This window comes from Panulirus ornatus, chromosome 72 (assembly GCF_036320965.1).
Source record: "Panulirus ornatus isolate Po-2019 chromosome 72, ASM3632096v1, whole genome shotgun sequence".
In the NCBI taxonomy this organism is placed as follows: Eukaryota; Metazoa; Arthropoda; class Malacostraca; order Decapoda; family Palinuridae; genus Panulirus; species Panulirus ornatus.
The window spans coordinates 10493676-10511742 of record NC_092295.1 but is presented as its reverse complement, the minus strand read 5'-3'; the positions used below and the strand labels follow the sequence as shown (position 1 = coordinate 10511742).

The following is an 18067-nucleotide window of genomic DNA, read 5'->3' as shown; positions in this document are numbered from 1 at the left end:
TCTGGGGTAAACCATGGAAAGTTGTGTGGGGCCTGGATGTGGAAAGGGAGCTGTGGTTTTGGTACATTATTACATGACAGCTAGAGACTGAGTGTGAACGAATGTGGCTTTTATTGTCTTTTCCTAGCGATACCTCGCACACATGAGGGGGGAGATGGTTGTTATTTCATGTGTGGCGGGGTGGCGATGTGAATTATAAGGGCAGACAGTATGAATTATGTACATGTGTATATATGTATTTGTTTGTGTGTGTGTATATATATGTATACGTTGAGATATATATGTATATATATTTGCGTGTGTGGACGTGTATGTATATGCATGTGTATGTGGGTGGGTTGGGCCATTCTTTCGTCTGTTTCTTTGCGCTACCTCGATAACGCGGGAGACAGCGACAAAGGAAGATACAATAAATAAATAAATAAATAAATAAATATATATATATATATATATATATATATATATATATATATATATATATATTTTATATATATATATATATATTTATTTTATTTATTATACTTTGTCGCTGTCTCCCGCGTTTGCGAGGTAGCGCAAGGAAACAGACGAAAGAAATGGCCCAACCCCCCCCCATACACATGTATATACATACGTCCACACACGCAAATATACATACCTACACAGCTTTCCATGGTTTACCCCAGACGCTTCACATGCCTTGATTCAATCCACTGACAGCACGTCAACCCCGGTATACCACATCGCTCCAATTCACTCTATTCCTTACCCTCCTTTCACCCTCCTGCATGTTCAGGCCCCGATCACACAAAATCTTTTTCACTCCATCTTTCCACCTCCAATTTGGTCTCCCTCTTCTCCTCGTTCCCTCCAGCTCCGACACATATATCCTCTTGGTCAATCTTTCCTCACTCATTCACTCCATGTGCCCAAACCACTTCAAAACACCCTCTTCTGCTCTCTCAACCACGCTCTTTTTATTTCCACACATCTCTCTTACCCTTACGTTACTCACTCGATCAAACCACCTCATACCACCCATTGTCCTCAAACATCTCATTTCCAGCACATCCATCCTCCTGCGCACAACTCTATCCATAGCCCACGCCTCGCAACCATACAACATTGTTGGAACCACTATTCCTTCAAACATACCCATTTTTGCTTTCCGAGATAATGTTCTCGACTTCCACACATTCTTCAAGGCCCCGAGAATTCTCGCCCCCTCTCCCACCCTATGATTCACTTCCGCTTCCATGGTTACATCCGCTGCCAGATCCACTCCCAGATATCTAAAACACTTCACTTCCTCCAGTTTTTCTCCATTCAAACTCACCTCCCAATTGACTTGACCCTCAACCCTACTGTACCTAATAACCTTGCTCTTATTCACATTTACTCTTAACTTTCTTCTTCCACACACTTTACCAAACTCAGTCACCAGCTTCTGCAGTTTCTCACATGAATCAGCCACCAGCGCTGTATCATCAGCGAACAACAACTGACTCACTTCCCAAGCTCTCTCATCCCCAACAGACTTCATACTTGCCCCTCTTTCCAAAACTCTTGCATTTACCTCCATAACAACCCCATCCATAAACAAATTAAACAACCATGGAGACATCACACACCCCTGCCGCAAACCTACATTCACTGAGAACCAATCACTTTCCTCTCTTCCTACACGTACATATGCCTTACATCCTCGATAAAACCTTTTTACTGCTTCTAACAACTTTCCTCCCACACCATATATTCTTAATACCTTCCACAGAGCATCTCTATCAACTCTATCATATGCCTTCTCCAAATCCATAAATGCTACATACAAATCCATTTGCTTTTCTTAGTATTTTTCACATACATTCTTCAAAGCAAACACCTGATCCACACATCCTCTACCACTTCTGAAACCACACTGCTCTTCCCCAATCTGATGCTCTGTACATGCCTTCACCCTCTCAATCAATACCCTCCCATATAATTGACCAGGAATACTCAACAAGCTTATACCTCTGTAATTTGAGCACTCACTCTTATCCCCTTTGCCTTTGTACAATGGCACTATGCACGCATTCCGCCAATCCTCAGGCACCTCACCATGAGTCATACATACATTAAATAACCTTACCAACCAGTCAACAATGTTTACCAGATGGCGTCTTAGCTTCGTCTCTTAGATGTATATCAACTGGCTTATATTTCTCTCTTGTGTCTCCCCTGATGATGTGATTATTACACATATCAAGGAGGACATCTGCTAGACATCCCATTGACAAAGGCAACGAGAGGAGCCACTTGGAACAAACACAGACACGCCAGGATCATTAACAGAGGCAGTTAAAAAATGTCACCAACAACATAACTAATAAAGAAATGCAGAACAAAAATAAGAGGATGAAAAAACACCCGCAAGTTAATTCATCTGATATATATATATATATATATATATATATATATATATATATATATATATGTATATATATATATGGATTTGTATGTAGCATTTATGGATCTGGAGAAGGCATATGGTAGAGTTGATAGAGATGCTCTGTGGAAGGTATTAAGAATATATGGTGTGGGAGGCAAGTTGTTAGAAGCAGTGAAAAGTTTTGATCGAGGATGTAAGGTATGTGTACGTGTAGGAAGAGAGGAAAATGATTGGTTCTCAGTGAACGTCGGTTTGCGGCAGGGGTGTGTGATGTCTCCATGGTTGTTTAATTTGTTTATGGATGGGGTTGATAGGGAGGTGAATGCAAGAGTTTTGGAAAGAGGGCAAGTATGAAGTCTGTTGTGGATGAGAGAGCTTTGAAGCGAGTCAGTTGTTGTTCGCTGATGATACAGCGCTGGTGGCTGATTCATGTGAGAAACTGCAGAAGCTGGTGACTGAGTTTGGTAAAGTGTGTGAAAGAAGAAAGTTAAGAGTAAATGTGAATAAGAGCAAGGTAATTAGGTACAGTAGGGTTGAGGGTCAAGTCAATTGGGAGGTAAGTTTGAATGGAGAAAAATTGGAGGAAGTAAAGTGTTTTAGATATCTGGGAGTGGATCTGGCAGCGGATGGAACCATGGAAGCGGAAGTGGATCATAGAGTGGGGGAGGGGGCGAAAATCCTGGGAGCCTTGAAGAATGTGTGGAAGTCGAGAACATTATCTCGGAAAGCAAAAATGGGTATGTTTGAAGGAATAGTGGTTCCAACAATGTTGTATGGTTGCGAGGAGTGGGCTATGGATAGAGTTGTGCGCAGGAGGATGGATGTGCTGGAAATGAGGTGTTTGAGGACAATGTGTGGTGTGAGGTGGTTTGATCGAGTAAGTAACGTAAGGGTAAGAGAGATGTGTGGAAATAAACAGAGCATGGTTGAGAGAGCAGAAGAGGGTGTTTTGAAATGGTTTGGGCACATGGAGAGAATGAGTGAGGAAAGATTGACCAAGAGGATATATGTGTCGGAGGTGGAGGGAACGAGAAGTGGGAGACCAAATTGGAGGTGGAAAGATGGAGTGAAAAAGATTTTGTGTGATCGGGGCCTGAACATGCAGGAGGGTGAAAGGAGGGCAAGGAATAGAGTGAATTGGATAGATGTGGTATACCGGGGTTGACGTGATGTCAGTGGATTGAATCAGGGCATGTGAAGCGCCTGGGGTAAACCATGGAAAGCTGTGTAGGTATGTATATTTGCCTGTGTGGACGTATGTATATACATGTGTATGGGGGTGGGTTGGGCCATTTCTTTTGTCTGTTTCCTTGCGCTGCCTCGCAAACGCGGGAGATAGCGACAAAGCAAAAAAAAAAAAGAAAAAAAAAAAAATATATATATATATATATATATATATATATATATATATATATATATATATATATATATATATATATATATATATATATATATATATATATATATATATATTTATATGTTGAGAAAGGGGTGACTGTTGTTGAGTGGTTGGTATGGATATTCACTGTATGTGTGGACCATAGTGAAGTGGCTGAGGATTGGCGGAATACATGCATATTGCCATTTTACAAAGGCAAAGAGGATAAAGGTGAGTGTTCAAACTATAGAGGCATAAGTTTGTTGAGTATTCCTGGGAAATCATATGGGAGGGTATTGATTGAGAGGGTGACAACTTGTATAAAGCATCAGATTTGGGAAGAGTAGTGTGATCTTAGAAGTGGTAGAGGATGTTTGGATCAGGTTTTTGCATTGAGGACTGTATGTGAAAATTTCTTAGAAAAATAAATGGATTTCATGTAGCAATTTTGGATCTTGAGAGTTCATATGATGGGGTTGATAGAGATACTTTGTGTAAGATTTTAAGAGTATATGGTGGGGAATCTAAGTTGCTAGAAGTAGTGAAAACATTTTACAAATGATGTAAGGCATATGTACGAGTTGGAAGAGAGAAGAGTGATTGATTCCTAGTGAATTTTTGTCTGCGGGAGGGTTTTTTTTGATGTCCCTTTGTCGTTCAATTTGTTTATGGATGAGGTGGTCAGTGAGGTAAATGCAAGAGTTTTGGAGGGAGGGGCGAATAAGCAGTCAGTTGTGGATCAGAGGGCATGGGAAGTGAGTCAATTGTTGTTCGCCGATGATGGAGCTATAGTGACTGATTCGGGTGAGAAACTGCAGAGGTCGGTGACTGAGTTTGGAAAAGGGTGAAAGGAGGAAGATGAGAGTAAATATGAATAAGAACAAGATTATTAAGTTCAGGAGAGTTGAGGGATAAGTTAATTGGGATGCAAGTTTGAATGGAGAAAAATTGGAGAAAGTGAATTGTTTAAGATATCTGGGAGTGGACTTAACAGCGGATGGAACCATGAGTCACAGGGTGGGGGAGGGGGCGACAGTTCTGAGAGCGGTGAGGAACGTGCAGAAGGAGAGAACGTTATCTCGGAGAGCAAAATTGGGTGTGTTTGAAGGAATAGTGGTTCCAGCAATGTTATGTGGTTGCGAGGCATGGGCCCTAGATAGGGTTGTACGGAGGAGAGTGGATGTGTTAGAAATGAAATGTTTGAGGACAATATGTGGTGTGAAACGGTTTGATACGAGTGTGCAATTAAAGAGTAAGAGAGATATGTGGAAATAAAAAGAGTATGGTTGAGAGTGCAGAAGAGTGTGTGTTGAAGTCGTTTAGACATATGGAGAGAATGAGTGAGGAAAGACTGACGAAAAGGATAAATGGGTCAGAGGTGGATAAAACAAGGAGAAGCGGGAGACCAAATTGGAGATGGAAGGATGGAGTGAAAAATATTTTGAGCGATCTGGGCATGAACATACAGGAGGGTGAGAGTCGTGCAACCATTTCAGCACACATTCTGCTCTCTCAACCACACTCTGTTTATTACCAAACATGTATTTTAACCTTTCATTACTTGATTACACCACCTCACACCACATATTGTCCTCAAACATATCATTTCACCACATTCACACTCCTCCACACAACCCTCTCTATAGCTCATGCCTCACAACTACATAATAGTATTTTAATCATTATTCCTTCAAAATATCCGTTTTTGGTCTCCGAGATAACGTTCTCTCTTTCCACACATTTTTCATTGCTCCCAGAATCTTCGCCCCCTCCCCCACCTTATGACTCACTTCCGCTTCCGCGGTTGCGTTCACTGCCCATTCCAATCCCAGATGTCTAAAACACCTCACTTTCTCCAATGTTTCTCCGTTAAAACTTACTTCCAAACCCACTTGTCCATCACCCCTGCTTAACCTAATACCCTTGCTCTTATTCACATTTATTTTCAACTTTTCCTTTCACACACTTTCTGAAATTCAATAACCAACTTCTTCAGTTTCTACCTCGAATCATCCACCAGTCCTGTATCATCAGCGGACAACAGACTCACTTCCCAGGCTTTCTCATCCTTAACAGACAGCATACTCGCCCCTCTCTCCAAAACTTTTGCATTCACCTCCTTAACCACTCCATCCATAAACAAACTAAACAAGCATGGTGGCATCATACACCCCTATGAACATTGTGGACTGCTTATTTATAATGCTGTAGCTTTATTTTTTCAGACTTCAAATTTTGGGAGGATGGAAGCGACGAGTATCACCCGCTACAGGGGTCACTACTGCCCTTATGGAAGTTCAGGACAGAGGAGAGTCCCTCCTTCATGGTGGCCGACGTATGTTGGAGCCCCATCAACCCAGACCTCTTCGCTGCTGCTTACACCACTGGTAGGATCAACAGGGAAAGGAGAGGTCAGGATTCGTTAGATCGGAGGACTTTTCTTGGGTTGGTGAGAGTAAGATGGATAACCGGTCAGTGAATATTTTGGTGGGGGTAAAGCAATGGCAAGTAGTTGGGTTGGTGAAAGTTAGTGGCTCTTGGGTGACGAGATTGGTGGACACAAATCTAACGGTGAATGCCTGGACTGGTGTTAGCAGGGTATATGACTGTGGCTAGATTACTGGATTGGTGGGGATAGTAAGAATGAAGGGTGCCTGGCTAGACTGGAATGGAGTGGCGGGAGTTTTCGGTTTGACGGGAGGGTGGGGGTAGACGATGGTTGAGTTGGTGAAATTAGGGCAGATGGTGGGTGGATGTATTGGTGGAAGGAGAGTGGATGGTGCGTGGCTAAGCTGGACGAAAAAGGATGGATGGTAAGTTGCTAAGATGGTGGTGGTAATGTTGACGAGTATGTAGTGAGGGGCAGGTGGCGGGAGTAGGGTGAACAGTGATGTCTTACAGGGTGGACTGAGGTAGTGTGACGTGGATGGACGGCGTCTAGTTTAGACAATGGAGATAAGGTTGATGGTAAGTGGCGAGGTTGGTGATAGTACGATTAATGTGAGTCTCAGGGTTGCTGGGAAATAGAGGACAGTGAGAGAATGAATTCGCGAGAACAGGATACACGATGAGCGGCTGGGATAATATTAGTATAGTGGACGATAAGTGGAGCAGAGTGGACAGTCGATGTATGAGTTGATGGAAGTAAAGTTGAAGACGGATTGGAATTAAGGACTTAGTGGAGGAAGATAAGAAAAAACTTGGCTTCCAGTAAAGTCATAGGGGAGTGAAAGTGTGAGAGCATATGAGATGCTGGTTATCTATCATATGCGAACATCTGGAAAAGTTTGTATTTAGTAGCAATGGAACATGATTATGTATGCGCGTCACAGTATATACACAGGGATAGTGTTCCCGTACACGAGTATTTTAGTTATAACCTAACTGAAGGAGTCTCTAGTGTCTTCATCGATAGCACTATGACTCATGGGAAATCAGATCTGGCATACATTCAAATGACGTAGACATCTGTGATAAGATTATTCAAATATTGTTTTCAGATGTCAATTTTCATCTTGCTTGATAAGGGGAATTTCACTTGGTGACATACGGGAGGGTCGTTAGTTACTTGCTTGAGAAGAAGTACGACCGCACTTATGACGACTCCCGGCACATCTTAAAATAAATGCCTACAGAAGTCGTCCTCAGTATAGTTACCAGGGCACAAGTAAAGTGTGATTATAGTGCATTTGCTTGCATGTCATGGATCTCACGCATGTAGGTGATGATGTTGTTGACGTGTCTGCTATACATGACATACATGGTATTAATATAGTTAGAGAAAATTTAGATCATGCATGCAGACATGACTCCGATAGATGCTAAGAATTCACGCAGGGTTATTATATCGAATGTCTATAGAATACACTTAGCAGACCCATGGCTATACCAGCGTGCTTGTGTAGATTCTCAACAGGTAGACTAACATAAACATTTATTAAATGCAGTTAAAGTATGAGAACACATAACGGATATGAAGGTAGAAGCCCTTCTGACTAAGAATTCAATGCACTTGATTAGTCTGTTTTGTTGCTAAAGACTTTAAAGCAAGTACTGTCATGCAATAAGTCTGAGAGATAACAACATGTGCTCCTAGTTATGATCCACCAATTTCCATGAAAAAAGACCATGTCCCATAGTGAAAATGTGTCAGTGTTGTTGGCATTACCAGGTGACGCAGGCGAGCCGGAAAGCGTAGGGATGCTGTGTATCTACTCGCTAAAGAACCCCGACACACCAGAGCGAGTCTTCCATGCACCAGGCGGCATCATCACATTACACTTTCATCCGCAGGTAAATCATGCTAACTTTCTTTCTCTACAAAAATTGGTCTATTATATATATATATATATATATATATATATATATATATATATATATATATATATATATATATATATATATATATATATATATATATATATATATATATATATATATATATATATATATATATATATATATATATATATATATATATATTTATTTATTTATTTATTTATTTATTTATTTTGCTTTGTCGCTGTCTCCCGCGGTAGCGAGGTAACGCAAGGAAACAGACGAAAAAATGGCCCAACTCGCCCACATACACATGTATATACATACACGTCCACACACGCAAATATACATACCTTTACGTCTCAATGTACACATATATATATATACACACACAGACATATACATATATACACATGTACATAATTCATACTGTCTGCCTTTATTTGTTCCCATCGCCACCTCGCCAAACATGGAATAACAACGCCCTCCCCCCTCGTGTGTGCGAGGTAGCGCTAGGAAAAGACAACCAAAGGCCCCATTCGATTACACTCAGTCTCTAGCTGTCATGTAATAATGCACCGAAACCACAGCTCCCTTTCCACATCCAGGCCCCTCACAACTTTCCATGGTTTACCCCAGACGCTTCACATGCCCTGGTTCAATCCATTGACAGCACGTTGAACCCGGTATACCACATCGTTCCAATTCACTCTATTCCTTGCACGCCTTTCACCCTCCTGCATGTTCAGGCACCGATCACTCAAAATCTTTTTCACTCCATCTTTCCACCTCCAATTTGGTCTCCCACTTCTCCTCGTTCCCTCCACCTCTGACACATACATCATCTTGGTCAATCTCTCCTCACTCATTCTCTCCATGTGACCAAACAATTTCAAAACACCCTCTTCTGCTCTCTCAACCACACTCTTTTTATTTCCACACATCTCTCTTACTCTTACATTACTTACTCGATCAAACCACCTCACACCACATATTGTCCTCAAACATCTCATTTCCAGCACATCCACCCTCCTGCGCACAACTCTATCCATAGCCCACGCCTCGCAACCATACAACATTGTTGGAACCACTATTCCTTCAAACATACCCATTTTTGCTTTCCGAGATAATGTTCTCGACTTCCACACATTCTTCAAGGCTCCTAGGATTCTCGCCCCCTCCCCCACCCTATGATTCACTTCCGCTCCCATGGTTCCATCCGCTGCCAGATCCACTTCCAGATATCTAAAACACTTTACTTCCTCCAGTTTTTCTCCATTCAAACTTACCTCCCAATTGACTTGACCCTCAACCCTACTGTATCTAATAACCTTGCTCTTATTTACATTTACTCTTAACTTTCTTCTTTCACACACTTTGCCAAACTCAGTCACCAGCTTCTGCAGTTTCTCACATGAATCAGCCACCAGCGCTGTATCATCAGCGAACAACAACTGACTCATTTTCCAAGCTCTCTCATCGACAACAGACTTCATACTTGCCCCTCTTTCCAAAACTCTTGCATACACCTCCCTAACAACCTCAGCCATAAACAAATTAAACAACCATGGAGACATCACACACCCCTGCCGCAAACCTACATTCACTTAGAACCAATCACTCTCCTCTCTTCCTACACGTACACATGCCTTACATCCTCGATAAAAACTTTTCACTGCTTCTAACAACTTGCCTCCCACACCATATATTCTTAATACCTTCCACAGAGCATCTCTATCAACTCTATCATATTCCTTCTCCAGATCCATAAATGCTACATATAAATCCATTTGCTTTTCTGAGTATTTCTCACATACATTCTTCAAAGCAAACTCCTGATCCACATATCCTCTACCACTTCTGAAACCACACCGCTCCTCCCCAATCTGATGCTCTGTACATGCCTTCACGCTCTCAATCAATACCCTCCCATGTAATTTACCAGGAATACTCAACAAACTTATACCTCTGTAATTTGAGCACTCACTCTTATCCCCTTTGCCTTTGTACAATGGCACTATGCAAGCATTCCGCCAATCCTCAGGCACCTCACCATAAGTCATACATACATTAAATAACCTTACCAACCAGTCAACAATACAGTCACCCCTTTTTTAATAGATTCCACTGCAATACCATCCAAACCTGCTGCCTTGCCGGCTTTCCTCTTCCGCAAAGCTTTAACTACCTCTTCTCTGTTTACCAAATCATTATCCCTAACCCTCTCACTTTGCACACCACCTCGACCAAAACACCCTATATCTGCCACTCTATCATCAAACACATTCAACAAACCTTCCAAATACTCACTCCATCTCCTTCTCACATTACCAATATATATATTTATATATATATATATATATATATATATATATATATATATATATATATATATATATATATATATATATATATATATATATATATATGCATATATATATATATATATATATATATATATATATATATATATATATATATATATATATATATATATATATATATATATATATATATATATATATATATATATATATATATATATATATATATATATATATATATATATATATATATATATATATATATATATATATATATCTTGTGGAGGCTAAGGTGAAGATTTGTATGGGTTTTCAGAAAAGAAGAGTGAATGTTGGGGTGAAGAGGGTGGTGAGAGTGAGTGAGCTTGAGAAGGAGACCTGTGTGAGGAAGTACCAGGAGAGACTGAGTACAGAATGGAAAAAGATGAGAACAATGGAAGTAAGGGGAGTTGGGGAGGAATGGGATGTATTTAGGGAATCAGTGATGGATTGCGCAAAAGATGCTTGTGGCATGAGAAGAGTGGGAGGTGGGTTGATTAGAAAGGGTAGTGAGTGGTGGGATGAAGAAGTAAGAGTATTAGTGAAAGAGAAGAGAGAGGCATTTGAACGATTTTTGCAGGGAAAAAATGCAATTGAGTGGGAGATGTATAAAAGAAAGAGACAGGAGGTCAAGAGAAAGGTGCAAGAGGTGAAAAAAAGGGCAAATGAGAGTTGGGATGAGAGAGTATCATTAAATTTTAGGGAGAATAAAAAGATGTTCTGGAAGGAGGTAAATAAAGTGCGTAAGACAAGGGAGCAAATGGGAACTTCAGTGAAGGGCGCAAATGGGGAGGTGATAACAAGTAGTGGTGATGTGAGAAGGAGATGGAGTGAGTATTTTGAAGGTTTGTTGAATGTGTTTGATGATAGAGTGGCAGATATAGGGTGTTTTGGTCGAGGTGGTGTGCAAAGTGAGAGGGTTAGGGAAAATGATTTGGTAAACAGAGAAGAGGTAGTGAAAGCTTTGCGGAAGATGAAAGCCGGCAAGGCAGCAGGTTTGGATGGTATTGCAGTGGAATTTATTAAAAAGGGGGTGACTGTATTGTTGACTGGTTGGTAAGGTTATTTAATGTATGTATGACTCATGGTGAGGTGCCTGAGGATTGGCGAAATGCGTGCATAGTGCCATTGGTCAAAGGCAAAGGGGATAAGAGTGAGTGCTCAAATTACAGAGGTATAAGTTTGTTGAGTATTCCTGGTAAATTATATGGTAGGGTATTGATTGAGAGGGTGAAGGCATGTACAGAGCATCAGATTGGGGAAGAGCAGTGTGGTTTCAGAAGTGGTAGAGGATGTGTGGATCAGGTGTTTGCTTTGAAGAATGTATGTGAAAAATACTTAGAAAAGCAAATGGATTTGTATGTAGCATTTATGGATCTGGAGAAGGCATATGATAGAGTTGATAGAGATGCTCTGTGGAAGGTATTAAGAATATATGGTGTGGGAGGCAAGTTGTTAGAAGCAGTGAAAAGTTTTTATCGAGGATGTAAGGCATGTGTACGTGTAGGAAGAGAGGAAAGTGATTGGTTCTCAGTGAATGTAGGTTTGCGGCAGGGGTGTGTGATGTCTCCATGGTTGTTTAATTTGTTTATGGATGGGGTTGTTAGGGAGGTAAATGCAAGAGTTTTGGTAAGAGGGGCAAGTATGAAGTCTGTTGTGGATGAGAGAGCTTGGGAAGTGAGTCAGTTGTTGTTCGCTGATGATACAGCGCTGGTGGCTGATTCATGTGAGAAACTGCAGAAGCTGGTGACTGAGTTTGGTAAAGTGTGTGGAAGAAGAAAGTTAAGAGTAAATGTGAATAAGAGCAAGGTTATTAGGTACAGTAGGGTTGAGGGTCAAGTCAATTGGGAGGTGAGTTTGAATGGAGAAAAACTGGAGGAAGTGAAGTGTTTTAGATATCTGGGAGTGGATCTGGCAGCGGATGGAACCATGGAAGCGGAAGTGGATCATAGGGTGGGGGAGGGGGCGAAAATTCTGGGGGCCTTGAAGAATGTGTGGAAGTCGAGAACATTATCTCGGAAAGCAAAAATGGGTATGTTTGAAGGAATAGTGGTTCCAACAATGTTGTATGGTTGCGAGGCGTGGGCTATGGATAGAGTTGTGCGCAGGAGGATGGATGTGCTGGAAATGAGATGTTTGAGGACAATGTGTGGTGTGAGGTGGTTTGATCGAGTGAGTAACGTAAGGGTAAGAGAGATGTGTGGAAATAAAAAGAGCGTGGTTGAAAGAGCAGAAGAGCGTGTTTTGAAGTGGTTTGGGCACATGAGAGGATGAGTGAGGAAAGATTGACCAAGAGGATATATGTGTCGGAGGTGGAGGGAACAAGGAGAAGAGGGAGACCAAATTGGAGGTGGAAAGATGGAGTGAAAAAGATTTTGTGTGATCGGGGCCTGAACATGCAGGAGGGTGAAAGGAGGGCAAGGAATAGAATGAATTGGAGCGATGTGGTATACCGGGGTTGACGTGCTGTCAGTGGATTGAAGCAAGGCATGTGAAGCGTCTGGGGTAAACCATGGAAAGCTGTGTAGGTATGTATATTTGCGTGTGTGGACGTATGTATATACATGTGTATGGGGGGGGTTGGGCCATTTCTTTCGTCTGTTTCCTTGCGCTACCTAGGAAACGCGGGAGACAGCGACAAAGTATAATAAAAAAAAAATAAAAATGTTGATATGAGTAATAATGTATATATGAGCATACATTGGTAGGTTTTCTTTATATGATAAACGTAAATTTGTTCCCTTGCCACGAATCATGTAATCTGAAAATGGTAACATACCATTATTTTCATTTTCTACAATAAATTTGTTAGAAGATATCAAATTGTTAAGTTGGGGGAGAAATATTTGTAAATTTTCATTTGTTGGCCAAACACAAAGAACATCATCTACATACCTATACCAAATTGCATTATTAGGTATAATATCCTCTAATAATTTTGTTTCAAAAATTCCATGTAAAGATTACTTAGTACAGGTGAAAGAGGGTTACCCATTGCCATACCATATTTTTGAGCATAATAATCTCCATTGAATTGAAATTCACATCTTTTTTATACAAAATTTTATCAGTTCAATGAAAACAGACTTTGAAACAGGTAATGAATATCATCCAAGACATCAAATAAATATTCTAAAAGGTCACCAACTGGGACTTTTGTGAAAAGTGTGGAAACATCGAAGGTAACAAGTTTGAAATCAAAATCAGCAATGATATTGTTAAGATTATTAATCAAAGCTACAATGTTCATGATATTAGAATTTGATATCTTACCCACTAATGGGCTTAGTAAAGAAACTAACCATTTTTACAATTTACATGTGATGGAGCCTATTGAACTCACTATAGGTCTTGCTGGAAACCTTTTGTTTATGCGTTTTGATAATTCCATACATATATGGCAATGAAGGGGACAAAGATGACCAACTTTTGGCATCAAAAGTTGGTCATCTTTGTCCCCTTCTTTGCCATAGATGTATGGACATATGAAAACATAAACAAAATATCCCAGGAAGACCTATAGTGGGTTCAGTAGGCTCAATCACATATAAATTGTCAAACTGGTTAGTTTCTTTACTAAGCTCTTTAGTGGGTAAGATATAAAATTCTAATATCATGAACAATGTAGATTTAGTTAATAAGCTTAACTATATCAATGTTAATTTTGATTTCAAACTTGCTAGCTTTGATGTTTCCTCACTTTTCACTAAAGTTCCAGTTGATGACCTTTTACAATATTTATTTGATGTCTTGGATAATATTCATTTACCTGTTTCACAGTCTGTTTTCATTGAACTGATAAAATCGTGTATAAAAGACTGTGTATTTCAATTTGATGGAGATTATTATGCTCAATGATTTGGTATGGCAATGTGTAACCCTCTTTCACCTGTACTAAGTAATATCTATATGGAATTTTCCGTAACAAAATTACTACAGGATATCTTACCTTCTAATGCAATTTGGTTTAGGTATGTAGATGATGTTATTTGTGTTTGGCCAACAAATTTACAAATTTACAAATATTTCTCCCATTACTTAACAATATAGTATCTTCCATCAAATTTATTGTAGAAAATGAAAATAATGGTATGTTACCAGTTTCAGATTGCATGATCCATAGTCAAGGAAACGAGTTTAAGTTTAGCTTAAACAGAAAACCTACCAATGTATGGTAATATACCCATTATTACTCATCTCAACATGAAAGAGTTGAATTATCATCATTTCCATATATGTTCCTTAGGGCATTACGTATTTGCTGTCCAGAGTATATTGATGATGAGTTTGAGAAGATATATTCTGTTGGATCTAAGTTAAAGTACCCTAGATCTTTCATTGATAAATCCCTTAAGTTAGCAAAGAAATCACTTTATAGAGTTGAGTCCAAATCTCCTATTGACACCAAGAATCTTTTAGTTCTCCCTTTTAATAATGATTTTACTTTACTTCCCATCTTGCTTAAATCCTTTAATGTAAATGTTGCCTTCAGCAACAATAATACTATAAAGAATATCTTTATCACGAATTCACCAGAAAATTTTCCTGGGTGCATCTATAAAGTACCATGTAGAAATTTTGATTAATCTTATGTTGGGCAGACTGGTAAGGATCTTTCTGTTAGGCTTAAGTAACATTTATAAAGTATTAGAACGGGACAAGAATCAGATGCCTTGTTTAATCATGTTAAAAACTATGATCATTGTATTGATTGGAGTAATACCATCTCAATTAATAACTCTAACTCTATTACTACGAGAAATGTCATTAATCTTCAATAATTAAATACACAAACAATTATAATCTTGATATTAGTGATGGCTCATACAAATTGGATATCTTTATTGTCGATAGAATTTGTAAAATAGTAAGTTTGTGATACGCTTGTTGTCTGTCTTGGACAATCGCATGTTTACTAAATGGTGTCCTAGCTACGTCTGTTCGTTGTCTATCAAATGACTGTTATATTTCTGTTAAAATCATGTTAAAAACTATGATCATTGTATTGATTGGAGTAATGCCATCTCAATTAAAAACTCTAACTCTATTACTACGAGAAATGTCATTAATCTTCAATAATTAAATACACAAACAATTATAATCTTAATATTAGTGATGGTTTATACAAATTGGATATCTTTATTGTCGATAGAATTTGTAAAATAGTGAGTTTGTGATACGCTTGTTGTCTGTCTTGGACAATCGCATGTTTACTAAATGGTGTCCTAGCTACGTCTGTTCGTTGTCAATCAAATGACTTATATTTCTGTCTTGTGTCTCCCTTGATGATGTGATTATTACACGAAAGTGCACTTGGGAACTTATCGTGGTTCGTTTACCCCGTGTACTCTTAGGAATATGTGGTAGAGGATGTGTGGATCAGGTGTTTGCTTTGAAGAATGTATGTGAGAAATACTTAGAAAAGCAAATGGATTTGTTTGTAGCATTTATGGATCTGGAGAAGGCATATGATAGAGTTGATAGAGATGCTCTGTGGAAGGTATTAAGATTATATGGTGTGGGAGGCAAGTTGTTAGAAGCAGTGAAAAGTTTTTATCGAGGATGTAAGGCACGTGTACGTGTAGGAAGAGAGGAAAGTGATTGGTTCTCAGTGAATGTAGGTTTGCGGCAGGGGTGTGTGATGTCTCCATGGTTGTTTAATTTGTTTATGGATGGGGTTGTTAGGGAGGTGAATGCAAGAGTTTTGGAAAGAGGGGCAAGTATGAAGTCTGTTGGGGATGAGAGAGCTTGGGAAGTGAGTCAGTTGTTGTTCGCTGATGATACAGCGCTGGTGGCTGATTCATGTGAGAAACTGCAGAAGCTGGTGACTGAGTTTGGTAAAGTGTGTGAAAGAAGAAAGTTAAGAATAAATGTGAATAAGAGCAAGGTTATTAGGTACAGTAGAGTTGAGGGTCAAGTCAATTGGGAGGTGAGTTTGAATGGAGAAAAACTGGAGGAAGTAAAGTGTTTTAGATATCTGGGAGTGGATCTGGCAGCGGATGGAACCATGGAAGCGGAAGTGGATCATAGGATGGGGGAGGGGCGAAAATTCTGGGAGCCTTGAAGAATGTGTGGAAGTCGAGAACATTATCTCGGAAAGCAAAAATGGGTATGTTTGAAGGAATAGTGGTTCCAACAATGTTGTATGGTTGCGAGGCGTGGGCTATGGATAGAGTGGTGCGCAGGAGGATGGATGTGCTGGAAATGAGATGTTTGAGGACAATGTGTGGTGTGAGGTGGTTTGATCGAGTAAGTAACGTAAGGGTAAGAGAGATGTGTGGAAATAAAAAGAGCGTGGTTGAGAGAGCAGAGAAGGGTGTTTTGAAATGGTTTGGGCACATGGAGAGAATGAATGAGGAAAGATTGACCAAGAGGATATATGTGTCGGAGGTTTAGGGAACGAGGAGAAGAGGGAGACCAAATTGGAGGTGGAAAGATGGAGTGAAAAAGATTTTGTGTGATCGGGGCCTGAACATGCAGGAGGGTGAAAGGAGGGCAAGGAATAGAGTGAATTGGAGGAATGTGGTATACCGGGGTTGACGTGCTGTCAGTGGATTGAATCAGGGCATGTGAAGCGTCTGGGGTAAACCATGGAAAGCTGTGTAGGTATGTATATTTTGCGTGTGTGGACAAAGCAAAAAAAAAAAAAAAAAAAGAAAAATATATATATATATATATATATATATATATATATATATATATATATATATATATATATATATATATATATATATATTATATTTATTTTCTTTATTTTGCTTTGTCGCTGTCTCCCGCGTTTGCGAGGTAGCGCAAGGAAACAGACGAATGAAATGCCCCAACCCACCCTCATACACACTGTATATACATACAAGTCCACACACGCAAATATACATACATATACATCTCAATGTACACATATATATACACACACAGACACATACATATATAACCATGCACACAATTCACACTGTCTGTCCTTATTCATTCCCATCACCACCTCGCGACACATGGAATACGATCCCCCTCCCCCCTCATGTGTGCGAGGTAGCACTAGGAAAAGTCAACAAAGGCCCCATTCGTTCACACTCATTCTCTAGCTGTCATGCAATAATGCCCGAAACCACAGCTCCCTTTCCACATCCAGGCCCCATACAACTATCCATGGTTTACCCCAGACGCTTCACATGCCCTGATTCAATCCACTGACAGAACGTCAACCCCGGTATACCACATCGATCCAATTTACTCTATTCCTTGCCCTCCTTTCACCCTCCTGCATGCTCAGGCCCCGATCACACAAAATCTTTTTCACTCCAGCTTTCCACCTCCAATTTGGTCTCCCACTTCTCGTTTCCTCCACCTCCTACACATATATCCTTTTGGTCAATCTTTCCTCACTTATTCTCTCCATGTGCCCAAACCATTTCAAAACACAATCTTCTGCTCTCTCAACCACGCTCTTTTTATTTCCACACATCTCTCTTACCCTTAAATTAGTTACTCGATCAAACCACCTCACACCACACATTGCCCTCAAACATCTCATTTCCAGCACATCCACCCTTCTACGCACAACTCTATCCATAGCCCAGCCTCGCAACCATACAACATTGTTGGAACCACTATTTTTTCAAATATACCCATTTTTGCTTTCTG

General features: G+C 39.9%; 1 protein-coding gene across 1 annotated transcript in view; it reads left to right on the top strand.

The window, feature by feature from the left end:
* LOC139748055 (dynein axonemal intermediate chain 1-like) overlaps positions 1 to 18067 on the top strand; it is a 553383-nt gene that overhangs the window by 319587 nt on the left and 215729 nt on the right. The window contains exons 9-10 of the mRNA XM_071660634.1: positions 6014 to 6175; positions 7960 to 8081. Of these exons, the coding sequence (XP_071516735.1) occupies positions 6014 to 6175; positions 7960 to 8081 (284 nt within the window). The remainder of the gene's footprint in view (positions 1 to 6013; positions 6176 to 7959; positions 8082 to 18067) is intronic.